Consider the following 18716-nt stretch of genomic DNA (forward strand, 5'->3'; position numbering starts at 1 on the left):
AACAGCGGCTGTTCGTCGAAGCATCCGTACCTGGCACGGCCAACGGTGGAGAGCAGCACAGGAACCAGCGACAGCTCTGATCATGTTCCTCGCAGGCCGAGCATGCCGCAAAACATCAAGGAAGAGGCACGTTTCTGGAAGACTGTGGTAACGGCGTCCGAGACCTCAGACGTGAAGCAATACGGACCGAGAACAAGGCACGGGAAAATCACGGGCCAGCGATGAACGTTCTCTGTTAGGGCCAATCCGTGTTGCCGTTCTCCAAGATTCAAGCAGCTGCTTTGAGGTGGTGCTCCTTAGCCGTACGCATCAGAAACTACACTACTGTAGCTACCTTGAGCTGAAACTTGCCTTTGTAGCAAAAGATAAATTGCAAGAATGTGCATGGCGAAGTGAATAGGTGGCGAAACCTCATTAACTGCAAATCATAACTGCCACCTAACCGCGTAATGAACTCAATATGACAAATAAGCGAAAGAACCATAGTAACAGCTGTCACGGCGTCACGAGGTGGGCGTGCACTGGTGGCAGCGGCTGTGACGAACACGTGCGCATAAGTAAATAAGCTCTTTGAGTTCCTGTTTGCGCTCCCAGCACTTGACGGCAGAGTTGGTAGCGGTGCCATCCCGCCATTGGTCAAACCTTGATGCTAGGTACTAATGCAGTTCCATATTCCTTTCGTGTATAGTGACGCGACAAGTGTCGTTGCCCCTGGTACTGCAGTTGTTTTCACACCGCTGAAAGCAAAATATTCGCAATGCGTGTAGTGCGCAGGCAGTCGAGATGGAAAGCCCAAGAGGAAGGAACTGGGCGATCTTTTTTTGATGCAAGGTACGACGGTCGGTGGTCCTATCGTGCGTGTGGCTACCGGCCCCTTTCGGTCACTCCACGTGGCTGCGTGCAACGAAGAGAGGCGCAATAGACGAGCGCCGGGCTTGTCTTCCATGCTGCCTCTTCGCGCGTCACGCTTCAGTGATGATCGTTCAGGTGTCGGAACAGGGCGGACCTGCGAGCGCCAGCTGACGCCCGTCGACGGTCGCCTCGTGTATGCAGCCCACGAAGCCCAAGTAGAGCGCGGCTGGCAGCCCGGGCGGCAGCTTGGGGCACCCGCCCAGCCACAGCAGCCCGTCCGTGTTGAGCTGCGTGGCGCCGGGGGCAGCGGTCGAGCTCAAAGGCTTCGCACCATCCACCACCAGTGTGGCCAGGCGGCCCTGGCGCTGTAGCCGCGCCGTGTGCCAGCGGCCATCGTCGAGCCGCGACCCGGACCACAGTTCCTGACGTCGAGCGCCCAAGTCGTACGAGACGACCAGCCTGCCTTGGTCCAGCGCAAGCGCCATGTGGTCTCCACGCCCGCCCGTCCAGAGCAGCAGACCGCGAGGCTCCCGGCTCTGGAAGCGAATCTCCACCTCGTTCTCTGGGGCGCCGCTGCGGTAACGACAGGGAGCGCCATCAGCTACAGTCTCAGACGCCATTAGTGCGCAATCACTGCGGCGTGCGCTAGTCGGTTCTGGTGCGCGCTTTACTGGCAGAATGCACTGAAAAACCTAGCAATTAAAGAGCGGCAGGAATGAACCGCGTCAAAGCTAGTTCCGTCATTTTCCTCTTTGGTTCAGTAAGAATGTCGCGATTATTGAAAATTTTGTTGTCACCGACATATAATTCCACATCACAATAAATCCCCCTCCTTTAGCTTTGCGCTCTAAACTCGAAAATCAAACAGCACACAGAGAATACGTCACACGCAGGCGCTTACGTCTTTGTCGTGTTTTGTGTGTGCTGTGGCTCTTCGCGCCGTTAGGATTCTTAGTAAACCACCATCACCGGTGGTTTTTTTTTCGACTCATTATCTGCTGGCTTCATACAGTGCTATGCAGAAGTGCAACACACTCCACGCACGGTTTACTAAATATTACCTGGGCTATCGATCGCACCATATGCAGTGTTATCCGGCGGCACTTTTCTGCTCACGATATTGCAAACAAAAAATCCTACATGACAGAGAATTTCTGCATCATCAAAAGACGGCCACTCTATCGGTTCCTCTGCTACTTCAGCGAAACATTCAAAATGCTGTTGAAATCTGCGTCTCGAACTGAACCCCAGCCGAAAACTATACTCCGACAGCAATTTTATCCGTCTTGAACCCCAGTACTACCTTGTTAGAACGTGTCTGAGACTGAACTAAACAGGAACCTAAAAAAATAGTCAGGCAGGGCGATCTCGTGCAGATGTTTATCGCCGTTATTGCGATTAGCATTCAAGTACAAGTTGGTGCTAGAAGATTTTCTAGTGAATGAACTGGTAGAAATGCCTTCAACGTTATATGCACCGCCACCCTGTGGTGGCTACGGAGGAAAGTGGCCGCACCGCGTTCGTTAGTTGTAACGCAACAAATCAGTTGACGGGGATGCTTCTATTTCTCCGATCTAGAGCACATTTGTTGAAGTAGTCCTCAGTTTACAGGCACTCACCATACACATGGCAGATGGGAATTCGTCCGGTACATATAAAATCTTTTGTTATACCAGTCACTTCGTTGTAAATGAGCAAAACGAAACAAGTAAATGCAGGAGGCAATGTTTCAACAAATGAACGTGTCTTTTTCAAGACGAAATTTATTGGAAGCCTACTGATAGACAGCAATAATTCGACTACACCCGTCATCACTCGCGACACTGCAAGCGAAACAAAATTTTATCGGACAAGTGAAACGAAAAATGAGTATCAGTAGCGAAGACAAGGATTATATCCACCGCTTACATGACCTTAAAGCAGCGCTAGCAGAAAGAAACTAGTCACAAGTTCCTCTGCACAGGGTTCATGGCGTTGCGTCAAGATAGGAGAGGCAGTCGGAACAAGCTAAGGAACAGCCTACACAAAAATCTGAGAGACCACCAGCCTTTATAACAAAGTGTTCTAATGCTCTCACAAACACAAACAACAATCTAAGAAAATACCACCTTATTTTATCAAGTAATGAGCTTCTGAAGAACGTTCCCGGAGGTACCAAGGCTTGCCTATCGACGCAACAAAAACTTCAAAGCCATGTTAGTGCCTGTGAAACCGAGCCAGGATCATTCCCCCGTAATAAAAGCATGTTCCCGCCCAGGTGCGAAACGCGCAAGCAGCTTCAAAGGGACGTTAAAATTAAAGTAACCACCAATAGCTATACAAATGAAGTGAGAGCTAGCTTCACTTGCACTAGTTACAATGTTTTATTTATTTATTTATTTATTTAAGATACCTTACAGGCCCATTTAAGGGCATTGGGTAAGGGGGGACACAAACTAAGTGTTTCAACAAGAGTAAACAATATAAATATCAATACCAGCAGTCACAAGATAAGTAAAGCAAAGTTCAAAAAAATTGTCTGGGCTAAGCTTTAGACAGCATAAACACAGTTATATACTCATACACACAAAAAATACAAAAATACAGTGTGAAAAACAGGGAACGAAAGCAGGTCAATAACATCCTTATGCAATGTTAATACAGGAAACTTTGCAAATTTGCAATTGAAACTTTGCGAAAGGCGTCACGATTTGTTAAGCACGCGATGTTTTCAGGAAGGCTGTTCCATACGGTTATCGCACGTGGCAGCGCTAATGCAATAAATGACAATGTATTGCCAAATATGGGCTTGAAACCATGGCTATTGTTAAGGCGACGTAACATGCGCGCTGGTACTTCAAGCGGCAACACATGAGGTCGATTACCATGAACGTATTTCTGGATAAGGCAAAGAAGACTTATCGTGCAACGAGTTTCAAGTGGCTGGAGCGAAATATCTGCTTTAATTTTAGTTACGCTGAAGGTTCTGTCGTAGTTGCTTGTGATGAAGCGCGAATACTTTAATGTTCCTTGTATGATAAACAACATATCGGTAAAACGGGGCAATCAATGAACTGAAACCCTCCATGTAAAAAGTCTAATTTCAGTTCTGTGCGGGACAGAAAACACAGAGAATCATACTTCATCCATAAGTTCAATGCATTGCAACTAATAGGAACAAACGTTTCAAAGGGATTTTTAGAATGTATTCGCTAGGCTAAATCTCGAACTACAGGCAACAGCATTAGTTATTTTTCATTTAGCGGTTTAGCGTTTTCTTTTTCTTTTCTCTCTTTCTTTTGTTCTTTTATTTATATGCTCTTCCCCGCGCACTATTTTGTGCCGCTTCTTTTATTCTCTCTTCCGGCTAGACGATAGTTCACTGACCTCCAGCGTAATAGATAATCATCGCCTTGCCCCCTCGTCGAGGCCCCTTCAAGGGAAAAAGGAACCTAAAATAACAGGTCAGCCGGCTGACACATGGCGTTGCCTCACATTCCTACACCGACGTTGAATAGCAGGTATGTCTTTTCGATGCTACATCCTCATTCCTAACGCATCCTCGATCGTTGCCTCGCCAATCACCACTACACCCTCTCCTTTTCAGAAGAACCCTACATATCGTGCCATGGAAAGCATATGTGGCCTAGAAAAAGACAAGTCGGCTTGTCGAAACATTGGCTTTTACCTTGTTCTCGTTTTGTTCTTTGGTTGATTTCCATCTCCCACCTTCGCCATGTTTTTCTTTGACTTCATTGTAGTTGCATTCGAGTGCAAATGTCTTATGACACATACCAGCGCACTGATTTTGTAATTTTAGGGGATACGTCTGTTAGTAAAAGCCAAATCATCGCAAACATTTTTCTTTATATATATTTCATAGTAAAACAAAATAAATGCTTTGTATACAATATATTCCATATTTAAAATACAGTATTATTCAAGCTATAGCACAGACGCAAGGGTGATAAGCATCCCGAAGAGAAATTACCGAAATCTTGAAGAGATATTATTGAAGAAAGCTGTTACTTTCAATGCACCACTGAACTCAATTATAAAAATAACCATTACATGAGCACGCGGCTTCATCGCCAAGTGCACAGCCAACACTGCAACTCAGGAAAATAAAATTTATAATGAACATGAAGTTGAAGAAGATGATGACGATATTGTCGCGTAGTAGTGACGGTGCAGAAAGCAGCAAAACTGTGAATTACGAAACTAGCGTTTGATTGCGCGAACCTGTGCTTTCAAAACAGGCTACACTCAAAGAACAATGATAGCGGCGAACACAGTCGGCAATCGTCGAAAATCTGACCTGCCGGTCAAGCGCGTCGGCTTTTACACATCAGCCATCGAAGGTTCCAGAGAAATCGCCGGTGCGCGCGTGTCTACCGGAAAGGACTGCACAATTCGCGTCGCGTATACAATCGCATCACACAAGCTTCAGTGACAACAGGCAACGCCTAGAACCATCGATAACATTCCAGTAGGTTCCAATCATGCAGGCGCGCCTTGCGCTGAGCGATGCTTTAAAGTTGTTAGCGGGTGAAATGAAGTTCCTCAAAAAAGAATTAATAAGTAGACATGTCAATGCCCCCCTCTTGGAGAGCATCGCACCAACGCTACAAACGCTAGCGCAAGAAATTGAAGCACGTACAATTAAGAAAAAAAAAACAAATTCCCAAAGTTAGCTTTGGTAGACGTGCTTAAGACGCACAAGATGGACTATTGCAGGCCGGAAGTGGCGCCGCAGTGATTGCGTAATGCCGTCTGGCACGACCTCATAGTCCAGTGCGCTCATACGTCTGATGGTTTTGTAGGGTCCGAAACAGCGGGGCAGAAATTTCTCGCTAAGTGCTGCTTGGAGTATTGGGTTCGGAACCCGAACACGGTCGCGGGGCTGCTACTCGACGTAGCGTCGCCGAAGGTTGTAGTGTCGGGTGTCGGTCCACTGCTGGTTCTTCATCCGCAGGCGGGCGAGCTGTCAGACTCCTTCGGTGCACTGTAAATACGTGGCGACGTCAAGATGCTGCCCCACGTCGGTGATGTGGGGTAGCATGGCGCCGAGAGTCATCGTCGGGCTCCTGCCGTATACCAGCCTGAGCGGCATGATCTGCGTTGTTTCTTACACCGCCATGTTGTAAGCGAAGGTTTAGCAAGACGGGTACCACATCTTGTGTTAGACATCGACGTACGTAGCTAACATGTGGGCGAGCGTCTTGTTCAGACGTTCCGTTAGACCATACGTCTGGAGGCGGTAGGCAATAGTCCTCCGGTGACTTGTCTGGCTGTACTGCAGTATGGCCAGAGTAAGTTCAGCTGTGAAAGCTGTTCCTCTTTCAGGAATGACGGCTTCTGGCGCACCATGTCGTAGCAGGGTGTTCTCGACAAAAAAGTGGGCTACTTCCGCTTCACTGCCTTTGGGCAGGGATTTCGTTTCGGCGTAGCGGGTAAGGTAGTCGGTAGCCACTATGATCCACTTGTGTCCAGAGAATGGCATCGGAAAGGGTCCCTACAAATCCACCCGATCTGCTGAAACGGTCGGCATAAGAGTAAACCCGCTGGCCATATAGGTGGTGTCTTGCGTCGCTGGCAGTCACGGCATGTTTTAGCCTAGCGGTTGACATCGGCGGTCAGGCGCAGCCTATAGCACTTCTCTTGTATTCTAGCAAGAGTACCGGAAAACCCAAGGTGACCAGCTGTCTAATCATCGTGTAGGGCAGCAAGAGTTCTGGTCGGAGTGCTACTGGCAAAGCGAGAAGGTAGTTTGTGTGGACCGGGGAGAAGTTCCTTTTACGAGGACATCATTGCGCAAGCAAAATGAAGACGGCCCACTGCGAAATACCTTACGTGCAACGTTGGTCTTGCCATTTAAGTACTCCACCAAGCTTTATAACTCCATGTCTATTGGTTGCTGTTCGGCGAAGTAGTCTTCAGTTGTTGCTCCCGGGAAAGCGTCGTCATCAAGTTCGTCTTGCGGTGGTGGATAAATAGAGGCGTACGACAAGCAGTCAGCGTCAGGATGCTTTCTACCGTAATTATACACCAAGGTGATGCCGAATTCCTGGAGTCTTCGACTCCACCGGGCAAGGCGACATGGCGGATTGCCAAGTTTGCCAGCCAACAGAAGGCGTGGTGGTCGCTTACCACTTTGAAGTGCCTGCCTATATGCATGGCCGAAATTTCGCCGTAGCCTAAATGATCGCAAGGCAGTCGTTCTTCCTCGTTGAATTATTCGCTTGAGTTGTCGACACTGACTGGCTAGCTTAAGCTATGATGCTCTGAACTCGGTCCTCGATCCTTTTAAACTAGTATGGCACCGAGGCCTACGCTACTTGCGTTAATGTGGATTTCCGTCTCGGCGTCTTCGTGTACGTGTAAAAGCAGCGTTGGTGACTGTAGCCATTATTTCAGCTCCTCAAATGCGCCCTCCTGCCATGTTTACCATGTAAAGTTGTCGTCGGCATTCAAAGTTCCGCAATTCTTGAAAGTATTTCACAAAGCACCTGTACTAGGCACGCATACCAAAGAATCTGCGCACTGCCTCGGCAGTTATCTTCTGTGGGTTACAATGGACCGCAAACTTGTTTATGACATGGCCTAGGAATAGTTTTTCGTAAGTGAAGTAGCACTTTTCCGGCTCCAGGGTGAGTCCAGATTACTTGATCGCCTCCAGTACTGTCTGAAGTTGCCTCAGATGATCTTCGACATTCGTGGCAAAGACCGCAACGTCATCCAAGCAGACGAAACAAGTCTGCCGCTTCAGTCCTGTCAAGACTGCGTGCCTCACGCTCTGGAACGTCGCAGAAGCCCAGCAAAGTTCGAATGGCCTTACCTTGACCTCTAAGGGGCCATCTCGCAATGTAAAACGGTCTTTTCTCGATTCGTTTCGAATTGTTGTTGCTTACATATTGAGAGGCTTGCTTTATTTCGCATACTGATTCTTCAACAATATTCGTCAAGAGAGATGCGGCAAAATCGGAGAGGCACAACGAATCGCTGGTGTCTACTATTTCTTCGAGATATGCATTCGTCGCGCCCTTGTTTACATGCTTGAACTCCTGGCTGAAGCTGGTCAGCATCACTTTCGCTTTTACTCCATGAAGTCCAACGAACCCTCTTGCGAAGCGAATTTTGCGATCGAGCAGTAGACGTTGCTCATCCTGAAAGACGTGTGTGCGTGTTTCGGTGCCGACGGTAATGACAATGCTCGAACGAGGCAGCATGCACACTTCATCTTCGAGCACACTTAAATCGTGGTGACTGCGAAAGCTCTCTGGCAATATCGCTTGATCTTCAGACAGCGGTTGACTTCAGGTAGATCATTGCGCCCTATTGGTTCTGGAAGTCCTTGTCCAGAATGACGTCTTGTGAACACTGTTAGAGGATAACAAAGGTGGCAGAGTCCAGTCATGAACGGTTGTTCTTGCCAGGCAGCATCCAGTGGACGTCATTAGGTATCCTCCAGCAGTGCCAATTTGATGTCCTCATGCAGTCTGCCTTCAAGTGAGCGGCGATCGATCCACACATGACGGAGTAGGCGGCTCGGGTGTCCACTAAGGTGGTGACTGCGTGGCTGTCGAGAAGCACGCCGAGGTCTGTGGTTCATTTTCTTGCGTTGCAGCTTGCGTTGCGTTGCTTGCGTTGCGTTGCAGCGTCGGTTCAAGGCTGTGTCGTCTTGACCTGTGGCTGGAACGTCGCGTCGTCAGGACTTCATTTGTCAGAGCATTCTTTGCTTCTAGGCTTCGCTGAAATGGCGGCATCTCGTTCTTATGTCGTCGAAAATATCTTTTTGGCGTCTTCTTTGACGGCGGAGGATCCTGGTCAGTTCGACGAATAACAACCGCACCTCCATCGGTTGCTGCTTTTAGTTTTCGAAATATCGGCTGATGGACCGACCCCATGGTCTATGGTTGGCGTTGCAGGGACATATAGAGGCCTGGTGACGGCGACCCGGCCGGTCGTCGAAAGCTCCACTGAGTGGCGGCGAGTAGTAGGCGATATCATGCAGCACTTGACCTTGCCGCGGGCGCGGCGCGTTAAGTACAAGCACCGGCAGTGCGATCTCCTGGTATGGACATCTGCGATAGGTGTGACCCGCTTCTCTGAAGAGGGTAGCCAGCTGTAGCGGTGGTCAGGAGGGCGCCAGACATCTGTCTTCCTTTGGTAGTTGCTCTGAGCGACGTACGGTGAGCTGGCGGCTCCTGCGGCGAACGACGGATGATGATGATGACGTATCGGGTTTTGTGGCGCAAGGGCCAGGTATTGCCAAAGAGCGCCATGTCTGTGCTAATGAGTTTGCGGTGTAATTATGATTACAATGAAGTTCGTGTGAGGTGGCTGTAAAGAGGCCTTAAAATATACGCTCTACAGTGCGTAAAATGTGTATGATAAAATTATGGCGATGACGTATGACTTGTACTATGAACATTTAGATGCATTTAAAAAGACTGATACGATAGGTAAAATATATCTGATTGTAAAAAATCCTAGAGCACTACTGCCTCCTTAGAGCCCTTGAAACACAAGGGCCTGGAGGCATGTGCTATGCAAAAGAATTAATGCAGTGGCATCCTCTCGAGAGAAGAGACGCTACAAATTCATGGGACTAATAACATGTAAGACCACATCTTTAAGAAAACCTAGCACTGTGTCTGTATTAAAAAGCGGTTCTGGACCAAGAAGCACTGCAGGATGAAGAGGAATGTGCTGTCGGTATGCTAATGAAAAATGTCTCTTTCTCTCAGATTCGGCTTCCCGACAATCCAGCAGGACGTGGAGTACGGTCAGCCTCTCTCCACACTTACCACAGGTTGGAGGCTCACTTCCGGTTAGTAAAAAATTATGGGTGCCAAACGTGTGTGCTATTCTGAGACGACAGAATAGGACATCTGTTCGGCGCGATATTGTAGTAGAGGGCCAAAATCCTAGCTGTGGTTTTATCAGGTGAAGCTTATTATCCGCTTCCGCATCCCCCATGTGTTGCCAGTGATCTCGCAGCCTCCTTCGCAAGAAAGGCCTCAGATCTGTGACAGGCGCCGCAGCGGTATGGTTAACAGCTTGCAATCTGATTGACGTGACCATCTCGTCCGCCAGAACGTTACCTTCGATTCCCCTAGGGCCAGGGACCCAGCATATTGTGATATTCTGGTTAGATGAGTACGCTTTGCACAAAATCGAATATAGTTCATTAAATACGGGATTTTTATGTTTGCTTAGTGACATTAAGGCCTTCACGACGCTGAGAGAGTCTGTATAGATCGCTGCTTTTGGAAGTTTCGATTTGCTTATGTGCTTTACAGCAGAGAGTAATGCGTAGGCCTCGGCCGTAAAGATACTTGTTTCCGGATGCAGTACATCGAATTCCGAAAACGATGGGCCGACGGCTGCATAGGATACCACGGCATTTGACTTCGAAGCATCTGTGTAGAACTCTGCGCAGGAGTGCTTGTGCTGGAGTTCTAGGAAATGCATTCGGATTTCGGCCTCAGGAGCGTGCTTTGTAACTTTTATAAAGGATATGTCACATTGTATCACCTGCCACTCCCAAGGAGGTAAGAGCTTGGTTAGGTGCATTAAGCGATGCTCGAGGACTGGGACATGCATTTCATCGCTAAGCTCCTTCACACGCAGCGAGAAAGGCTGTCTTATGGAGGGACGATAGCTGAAAAGTGTGGCGCACGTCATATCGGTAACGGTATCAAAACATGGATATTCAGGATTAGAGCGTATTTTAAGGAAATATGTAAAGCTGATGTATGATCTCTGTAGGTGGAGCGACCATTCATTTGATTCTGCATATAGACTTTGTATGGGACTCGTTCTGAAAGCGCCAGTGGCCAGCCGGATTCATAGATGGTGGACTGGGTCTAGCATCTTTAGCGCGCTCGGGACGCCAGAGTTATATACGACAGCACCATAACTCAATCGAGACCGAATTAGGCTCTTGTATAGGTTCATTAAACACTTCCTGTCACTACCCCATGTAGTCTGGGATAGAAGTTTCATTAAGTTCATTGTTTTTAGACATTTGTCTTTCAAATATTTAATGTGTGGAATGAAAGTGAGTCTGCAGTCAAGCATGATACCTAGGAATTTGTGCTTTTTGCTGATAGGTATTCGTTGTCCACACAGTTCTAAGGAAGGATCCGGAACCAGGCCTGTCTTTCTTGTAAAAAGAACGCAAGAGCTTTTGTTAGGATTGATCCTAAATCCATTCTTGTCTGCCCACACTGAGACTGTGTTCAGTCCATCCTGTACCTGTCTCTCGCAGACTGCGAGGTTACAAGATTTGAAAGCTATTTGAATGTCGTCCACGTAGACAGAGTAAAAGATGGCGGGTGGTAATGGAGCACGAAGCGTGTTCATCTTCACGATAAAGAGCATGCAGCTGAGCACGCCTCCTTGGGGTACACCCGTTTCTTGCGTAAAAGGACGTGGGAGTGCATTGCCGACTTTTACCCGGAAGGTACAATTTGACAGATAGCTTTCTATTATATTAAGCATATTACCGTGGATGCCCATTTCTGACAGGTCTCTTAAGATTCCGTAACGCCACGTTGTGTCATACGCCTTTTCCATATCCAGAAATATCGATAGGAAGAACTGTTTATGTAAAAATGCGTCCCGGATATTCCCTTCAACACGCACGAGATGATCGGTTGTAGAGCGCCCTTCTCGGAAGCCGCACTGATAAGGATCAAGCATTTTGCTCTGTTCAAGGAAATGAATGAGTCGCCGATTTATCATTTTTTCAAACACCTTACAAATGCAACTTGTGAGGGCTATCGGGCGGTAACTTGCCACTGAGGAAGGGTCTTTGCCTTGTTTCAAAACAGGGACCACAATGGCTTCCTTCCACGCGGTTGGAAGGTACCCTGCATCCCAGATTGTGTTGAAAAGTGTGAGTAGTGTAAGTTGCGTGTCATTGTGTAAGTTTTTGAGCATTTCATACATGATTCTATCAGATCCTGGTACGGAGCTCTTACATGCGCTCAGGGCAGCTCTCAATTCGGCAATACTAAAAGGACGGTTGTAAGGCTCATTCTCTCGACATTTTCTTGTTAATGGCTTACGTTCTTCAACTTGTTTATATTTCAGGAAGGATTGCGAATAATTATCTGAGCTTGATACACTCTTAAAGTCGGCCTGATGTTTCAGAGTATCGCCCTGTGTATTTACTAGAGGGAGTGAATATGTTTGCCGCCCTCTAGTCCTATTAACCCTGTTCCAGGCTTTGGCCTCATCTCTAAACGAGTAAATACTCGATAAAAACTTGTGCCAGCTTTCTCTTCTGGCCTGTCGGCGGGTTCTCCTACCTTGGGATTTTACTTCTTTAAAGTTGACAAGATTTTCTGCAGTGGGCGAAGCACGTAGCAACCCCCACGCACTGTTCTGATTCCTACGTGTGATTCTACATTCATCGTTTCACCAAGGGACATGTCGTTTGCATGCCGAGCCATTTACTTCACGTATACCTTTAGATGCGGCATCTATTAGGACGGCTGTAAAATATTGCACAGCAGCATCAATTTCTGACCAGGTCATGTCATCCCATGATATACTAGTTAAGATTCAAAATTTCTCCCAATCTGCTGTGTCAATCTTCCACCTAGGAGCCTGTGGTGGATATTCGTTTTGTTTAATAAGTGTTCTTAATAGTATGGGGAAGTGGTCGCTTCTGTACGGGTTGTTGGTAACTTCCCATTCGAGTTCGGGCAGTATGGACGGGGAAACTATGCTAAGATCTATTGAAGAAAAGGTTCTGTTTGCTAGGGAGTAATACGTGGGTTCCTTCTTATTCAGCAAGCACGCACCTGAAGAAAAAAGGAACTGTTCAACGAGACGACCTCACGAATCGATACGAGAGTCTCCCCACAGGCTGCTGTGTGCATTGAAATCGCCAAGAACAACATAAGGTTCTGGCAATTGATCTATAAAGGATTGTAATTCATGTTTCGTTAATTTGTAATGTGGTGGTATGTAAAGAGAGCTAATGGTGATGAGTTTGTTTAGCAGAACCACTCGGACCACCACTGCTTCAAGGGACGTTCGTAGCTATAAAGGTTGACACGCTATGCTTTTATGAATAAAAATGGCAACACCGCCTGATGATGCGACAGCATCATCGCGATCTTTGCGAAACGTGACATACGGTGGGAGAAAGTTTGTGTGTTGTGGTTTTAAGTGTGTTTCCTGTAGACACAGCACTTTTGGCTTGTGTTTTTGGATAAGCTCTTGCACGTTGTCAAGGTTCCTGAGAAGTCCTCTGATGTTCCATTTAATTATTGGAGTATCCATATTGGCAGTAAATAGGTGCTGTGTATACGGAAACAGAAGTATTAATTACAGAGATTTCAGAGCTTAGGTTCCAGAGCTCTTTCGAGGCCCTTTAACCGGGGTTTTGTTCTTTTTGAAGCGTTCGAGAGAAACTCGCCGCTTCTTAGGCGCTTAGTGCGCCTTAAGGATAGGCGTAGTGTCCATTGCCTCTTGTGAGGCGCCAGACACGTGCTCTTGCAAACGAGAAGGTTCCCGGGAAAGCCTCGCCTTGGAGGGCAAGACCCCTGCGCCCACTAGCCCTGAGGTCGATGGGGCTCCCTGAGGGATTTGGCTGCGCCGGCCGTTGCCAGCGCTGGAAGGGGCCGGGGAGGTTGGGACAGCCTCGGCTGCGCCCACCTTCGGGGTCGGTGGCCCCGTCTGCTGGGTTGACGGAGCGGCGCTAGCTGCAACCGCCGCGGGGGCAGATGGCGTAACTGCCGACTCACGGCTTGTGGGTCGGACAGCCACCGGAGGCCGTTGTGACGCTGCCCCTTGACGCGCCAATTCGGCAAAGCTGGCCTTAGGAAGGTATGCAACCCGCCTGCGTGCCTCTTTGAATGATATGTTTTCTTTTACTTTGATTGTGACTATTTCTTTTTCTTTCTTCCACGACGGGCATGACCGCGAGTATGCGGCATGCTCGCCATCACAGTTCACGCAGTGTGGAGCGTTCTCGCACGTTTCAGAGGCACGGTCACGGGAACTACATTTTGCACATGTCTGCCGGCCTCGGCAGTTCTGGGAACTGTGGCCGAAACGCTGGCATTTGAAGCAGCGGAGAGGATTTGGAACATACGGCCTAACCCGTAGCATTACATAGCCGGCCTCGAGTGTCTCAGGCAGAATGCTTGAGGAGAAAGTCAATACAAGATGCTTGGTTTTTATCTCCTTACCGTCGCGCCTTAGCATGATTCTTTTGACATTGATCACGTTTTGCTCACTCCAGCCTTCCAACAGTTCGGCTTCTGTGAGCTCGATCAAATCCTTGTCAGAAACAACACCACGGCTGGTGTTCATAGTTCGGTGTGGGGTTACTGTTACTGGGATTTCCCCAAATGACTGAACTTTAGGAAGATTTTCATGCTGTTTCGGATTGCGGAGTTCCAGAAGGAGATCGCCGCTAGCCATTTCCGTTGCTTTATAGCCTGTACCAAGAGTTTCAGTGAGATACTTAGATACGAGGAAAGGAGAAATCATTCTCATGGTCTTTTCAGGATTGTTTGAATGAATTACATGGAATCGGGGGAAGTTTGGCTGTTTGTTCCCAAGAAATTGGAAAATATCATCGGTGCGCCCTCGTTTCTGTGGGCGATCAGGTAGTCGGGGAAAGGAAGTGGCCATTAGAAGTATGGATTTTTCGGTAGGGATGGCCGCCGCCCACCATGGAGCACAACCAGGGGACGACACAGGACGGAAATATTCAGTCCTGCGCACGCCAGCGGTACAACCCCGCTATAACCAAATACTTATACCCAAGACTGCATATAGTGCACAAGGTTAACCCTCGCCGCCTACGAAGCCGGAAGTAATACGAAAATAAAGAGAGGACAGGAAAGATTAAAAGTGAGACAAAGACGAAGATTTGAGGGAGAAAGAGAAAGGAAAAGGCAACTACCGATTTCCCCCGGGTGGGTCAGTCCGGGGGTGCCGTCTATGTGAAGCAGAGGCCGAAGAGGTGTGTTGCCTCCGCCGGGGGGCCTTAAAGGTCCAAACACCCGGCATCGGCTCAACCCCCAGGATCCCCCTTTCCCCAGACACGGCTAAGCCGCGCACGGTTACACGCGGGAGGGTCCTGCCCTCGTGTGCTCGGGTACGTGGTGTCGCAACACACCAAGCGCCTGCTGACGCAGACGCCCCTGCGGGGGCGAACGACGGAATGCGGCGTTATCGGGCCCTGGCGTGGGCCCAAAGGGGGCAGTGTGAAGGCGGGCTACGGCGGCGTAGGTCATTATTTCCGGCTGAGGCCGCGGAGACTCAAGGACTCCTAGTGACTGCTGGATCTCCTCTCAGACGATGTCAGCAATGGGTGCTACTTGAGAGTGCGTCCAAGGGAACATCTTCTGGAGTTCTTCGTGCACAATTTGTGTGATTGTCTCTCGCCAGCCTTTGGGTGAGAGGGCTTGAACTTCTTTAGAGTCGGCAATTGAGCGGCAATTAAGTTGCTTCGTGTGCAAGTCTAACGTCTTTTGGATCGTTGTGGCTTCTGGCAGAAATGCTGCTACGGTCGTAGGCGGGTTGCTCGTCGGTCCAGCGAAGACTTCTTGCTTTATCGCACGCATGAGGAACCGCATTTTCTTCTCCTCTGGCATTTCCGGCTCGCGGTGGCGGAACCGGTGCGCCATCTCATGGATGAAGATTGCTATATTTTCTTTGGGCAGATCCATGCAGGTTTTCAGCAGAGCGTGGGCTTGCTGAATGTGCAGGACGCTCGTGAAGGTCTGCAGCAAGACATTGTGCAACACGTTCCATGCCGTCAGGGTCAATTGCCTGCTCTCTAATCACGTCCTGGCGGCATTTTCTACGGCGAAGTACACATGCCGCAGCTTGTCGTCGGAGTGTCATCTATTGAATGCAGCGACCCTTTTCGCGCAAGTTATTCGGTTCTTCAAAAAATGATCCGCAAAGCTAGGTAGCTCCGTGGGCTGTTGCAGCACGATGTGAGACGCTAGGGTTGCCATTGGTGTTGTCGAGTTGGCCATGATCTGCTGGGTTGTTTTGGTTATAAGTCCATGCTCCGGGGACAGGATTTCTAGCCTGCGGCTTTCTCGATGGCCCGGGGCCAAGTTGGTGCAGTCTTCGGGTTGCGGGCATGGATTGCGGCTTTGCGGGGGTGACTGGTGCATGAACGCACCAGCACCTTCACTAGTTGTCACGTGGTAGGAACACCGAAGAAAGCAGCAAGAATATGAATGACGAAACTAGCGTTGTGTTGGGTGAAACTGTGCGCTTAAACAGGCTAAATTCAACGAACAACAATAGAGGCGAAGAGAGTCGGCGATCGTCGAAAATCTGATCTTCTAGTCATGCGCGTCGCATTTTATAGATGAGTCATCGAAGTTTCCAGAATAATCGCTAGTGCCCGCGTGTTTTCCAGAATTTATTAGGCAATTCACGTCACGCATACAATCGGGCTACTCTAGTTTCGGTGACAACAAACAACCCACAGAAGAATCGATAACACTCCAGTTCGTTCCAATCATGCAGGCGCGCCATGCACTGAGCCATAGCTTTAAGTTGTCAGTGGGTTAATTGCAGTCCCTGAGAAAAGGATAAATAAGTACATGTGTCAATATATTAGCATGTCTTCCAAAACGTGGCGATGACAGATCGCCACCTAGCCTCCTTGAACTACTCCAGTAATCTGCCGATATTTATCAGCCTAACATTTAGTCTGCGTCTTATCAATATTTTCACCTTTCCTCGACAACTTCACTTCTAGCTTGTACAGTAATGCATGCCTGTAAGGGATCCGGTCATACCATCTTCTACCTTGATTATTTTTCCACCAACACACTGAACTTCTCTTGCTTGCCTATTGACCAGTAAATGCTTACATATGCTTCCAACTTCCAACTTTCTAACTTCCAAATAGGTGTAACACATGTCTCCCTGCACAGCCTCATTTGTGGTTTTACCGTGGGCGCCCGAGGGCAACTAGCCTACGAACGTTTTGTTAACTTCCATCTTTCACAAGACGTATAATTTTAAGCACTAAATGCCGTTCGCGAATGTTAGCGATGACGCCATTGCTCCTTCCCGGATTACACGCACCAACCTAAATTTGTTTTAGCCCTAAAGTTCTTTATGTTTCATTAATGCTACATTTTGCTACCCCTTCATTTTTACATTATTTGGTGGATGCATGAGTAGGCTTTTCCTTCGTTTATATATACACCCAGGTATTTATATTGCTGGACTGTGGGTATGACTTTCTTCCCTAAGATAAGCAGGTTAAGAAGAGCGACCACGCGGAAATGTCCGGACACAACAGTACCCGCCTACTTAAAATGGACGTGATGATCTGCTCGGAAGCGTCATCGAGGCCGTCAAGGTCGGGGTGAAGGCCATGGCAGCGGTACCTGCACACTAACCAAGCATTTTAACCATGCAGGCAATAGCGGCATTCGACGCTATGCGGCTGTGCCGTGCATCAGTCCCTGATTTCGCCTCTGAGCGAGATCGTTCAACTTGCCCGATTACACGCGCGGCACCGCGAAACGCCATTAGCTCTGTTAGCGAGTAACGTAAAAGCGACACGCAATATGAAGCTGCTGTTGCCCTTCCTTCTGATTCTGATTCCCCCTGCTGTACGCAATTACTGCTTGGATGCATAGTCCTTTCACCAGAATACTGAGACTCACCGCTTTACCACTTCATTAGCTATTAATTTTACGCCGCCCTACCTCAGCACAGGAGGGTTCCACTGCGGGCCACGCTTCGCAATGGATAGATAGATACAGATAGATATTTGATCTTGAGTGTGGCTCAACAGCCGTTGGCCTAAACAAGCGCACATTAGGTCAGACACAAACACCATGACATGAACCGGACGCATTACAGAAAAAAGAAAATCACAAAGAAAATATAGAGAATGAAACAATAATTGAAAAAGAGCGATGACAAACAGCAGTTTAGGCAAATATGTCCATGCTATGAAATTAATTATAGGTGATCTGCAAACGAGTCATGGGACAAATGGCATGCTTGCGGAAAAAAATGTATCGCAACATTTGACATCAATAAGTGGTCACACTCAATGAATCCACGCACAATTTTATGGTGGAATTGTGTGTCACGCACAAGTCGCCTGTCATGACGAGCAGACACACTAAGGTCTGCTAGGAGGGAATTAAAGTTATAAAAACGACGGCGACCAATACATCTATCATACAGTATGCATGCGAATTTACGCTGAACATTTTCAATTCGATTAGAACAGCCAACGGAGACGTCATTCCAGGCTACTGATGCGAGCTCGAGGCGTTGTCTCACGATAGCACAGTAAAGAGTGCGCAGACACTCATATCCACGAAAGTTTCTTGTTAACCTAGAAACAACGCCAATATGACTCAATGCGCGCAAAACAATTAAAGATACAATAAAGATACAACTTGACGAAGGACTTCATAAGGCCCTGTGTAGCGAGAAAGAGGCTCATCATCATCATCAGCCTGTTTTTTGTCCACTGCAGGACGAAGGCTTCTCCCTGGGATCTCAATTACCCCTGTCCTCTGCGAACTGATTTCAGCAAGCTCCCGCAAATTTCCAAATTTAGTCGCTCCACTTTGTCTTCTTCCGTACTCGACGGCGTTTCCTTTCTCTTGGTACCCATTCTACAACGCTAACGGTTCAACGGTTATTTAACCGGCGCATTACATGACCTGCCCAGCTCCATTTTTTTCTCCTAATGTCAATTAGAATATCGGCTATACCCGTTCGCTCTCTGATCCAAACCGCTCTCTTACTGTCTCTTAACGTTATGCCTAGGAATCTTCGTTCCATCGCTCTTTGCACGGTCCTTAACTTTTTCCCAAGCTTCTTTGTCAGTCTCGAAATCTCTGCCC

The 18716-nt window shown here is 48.1% G+C and overlaps 1 protein-coding gene across 2 annotated transcripts in view; it reads right to left on the reverse strand.

The window, feature by feature from the left end:
• Positions 1-643: 643 nt before the first annotated feature.
• LOC135902239 (agrin-like) overlaps positions 644-18716 on the reverse strand; it is a 615148-nt gene continuing 597075 nt past the window's right edge. For both annotated transcript variants that reach the window (XM_065432212.1, XM_065432210.1), the window contains one exon: positions 644-1425. In XM_065432212.1, the coding sequence (XP_065288284.1) occupies positions 984-1425 (442 nt within the window). In that variant the 3' untranslated portion in view covers positions 644-983. The remainder of the gene's footprint in view (positions 1426-18716) is intronic.

Source organism: Dermacentor albipictus, chromosome 6 (genome assembly GCF_038994185.2).
Source record: "Dermacentor albipictus isolate Rhodes 1998 colony chromosome 6, USDA_Dalb.pri_finalv2, whole genome shotgun sequence".
NCBI classification, from domain to species: Eukaryota; Metazoa; Arthropoda; class Arachnida; order Ixodida; family Ixodidae; genus Dermacentor; species Dermacentor albipictus.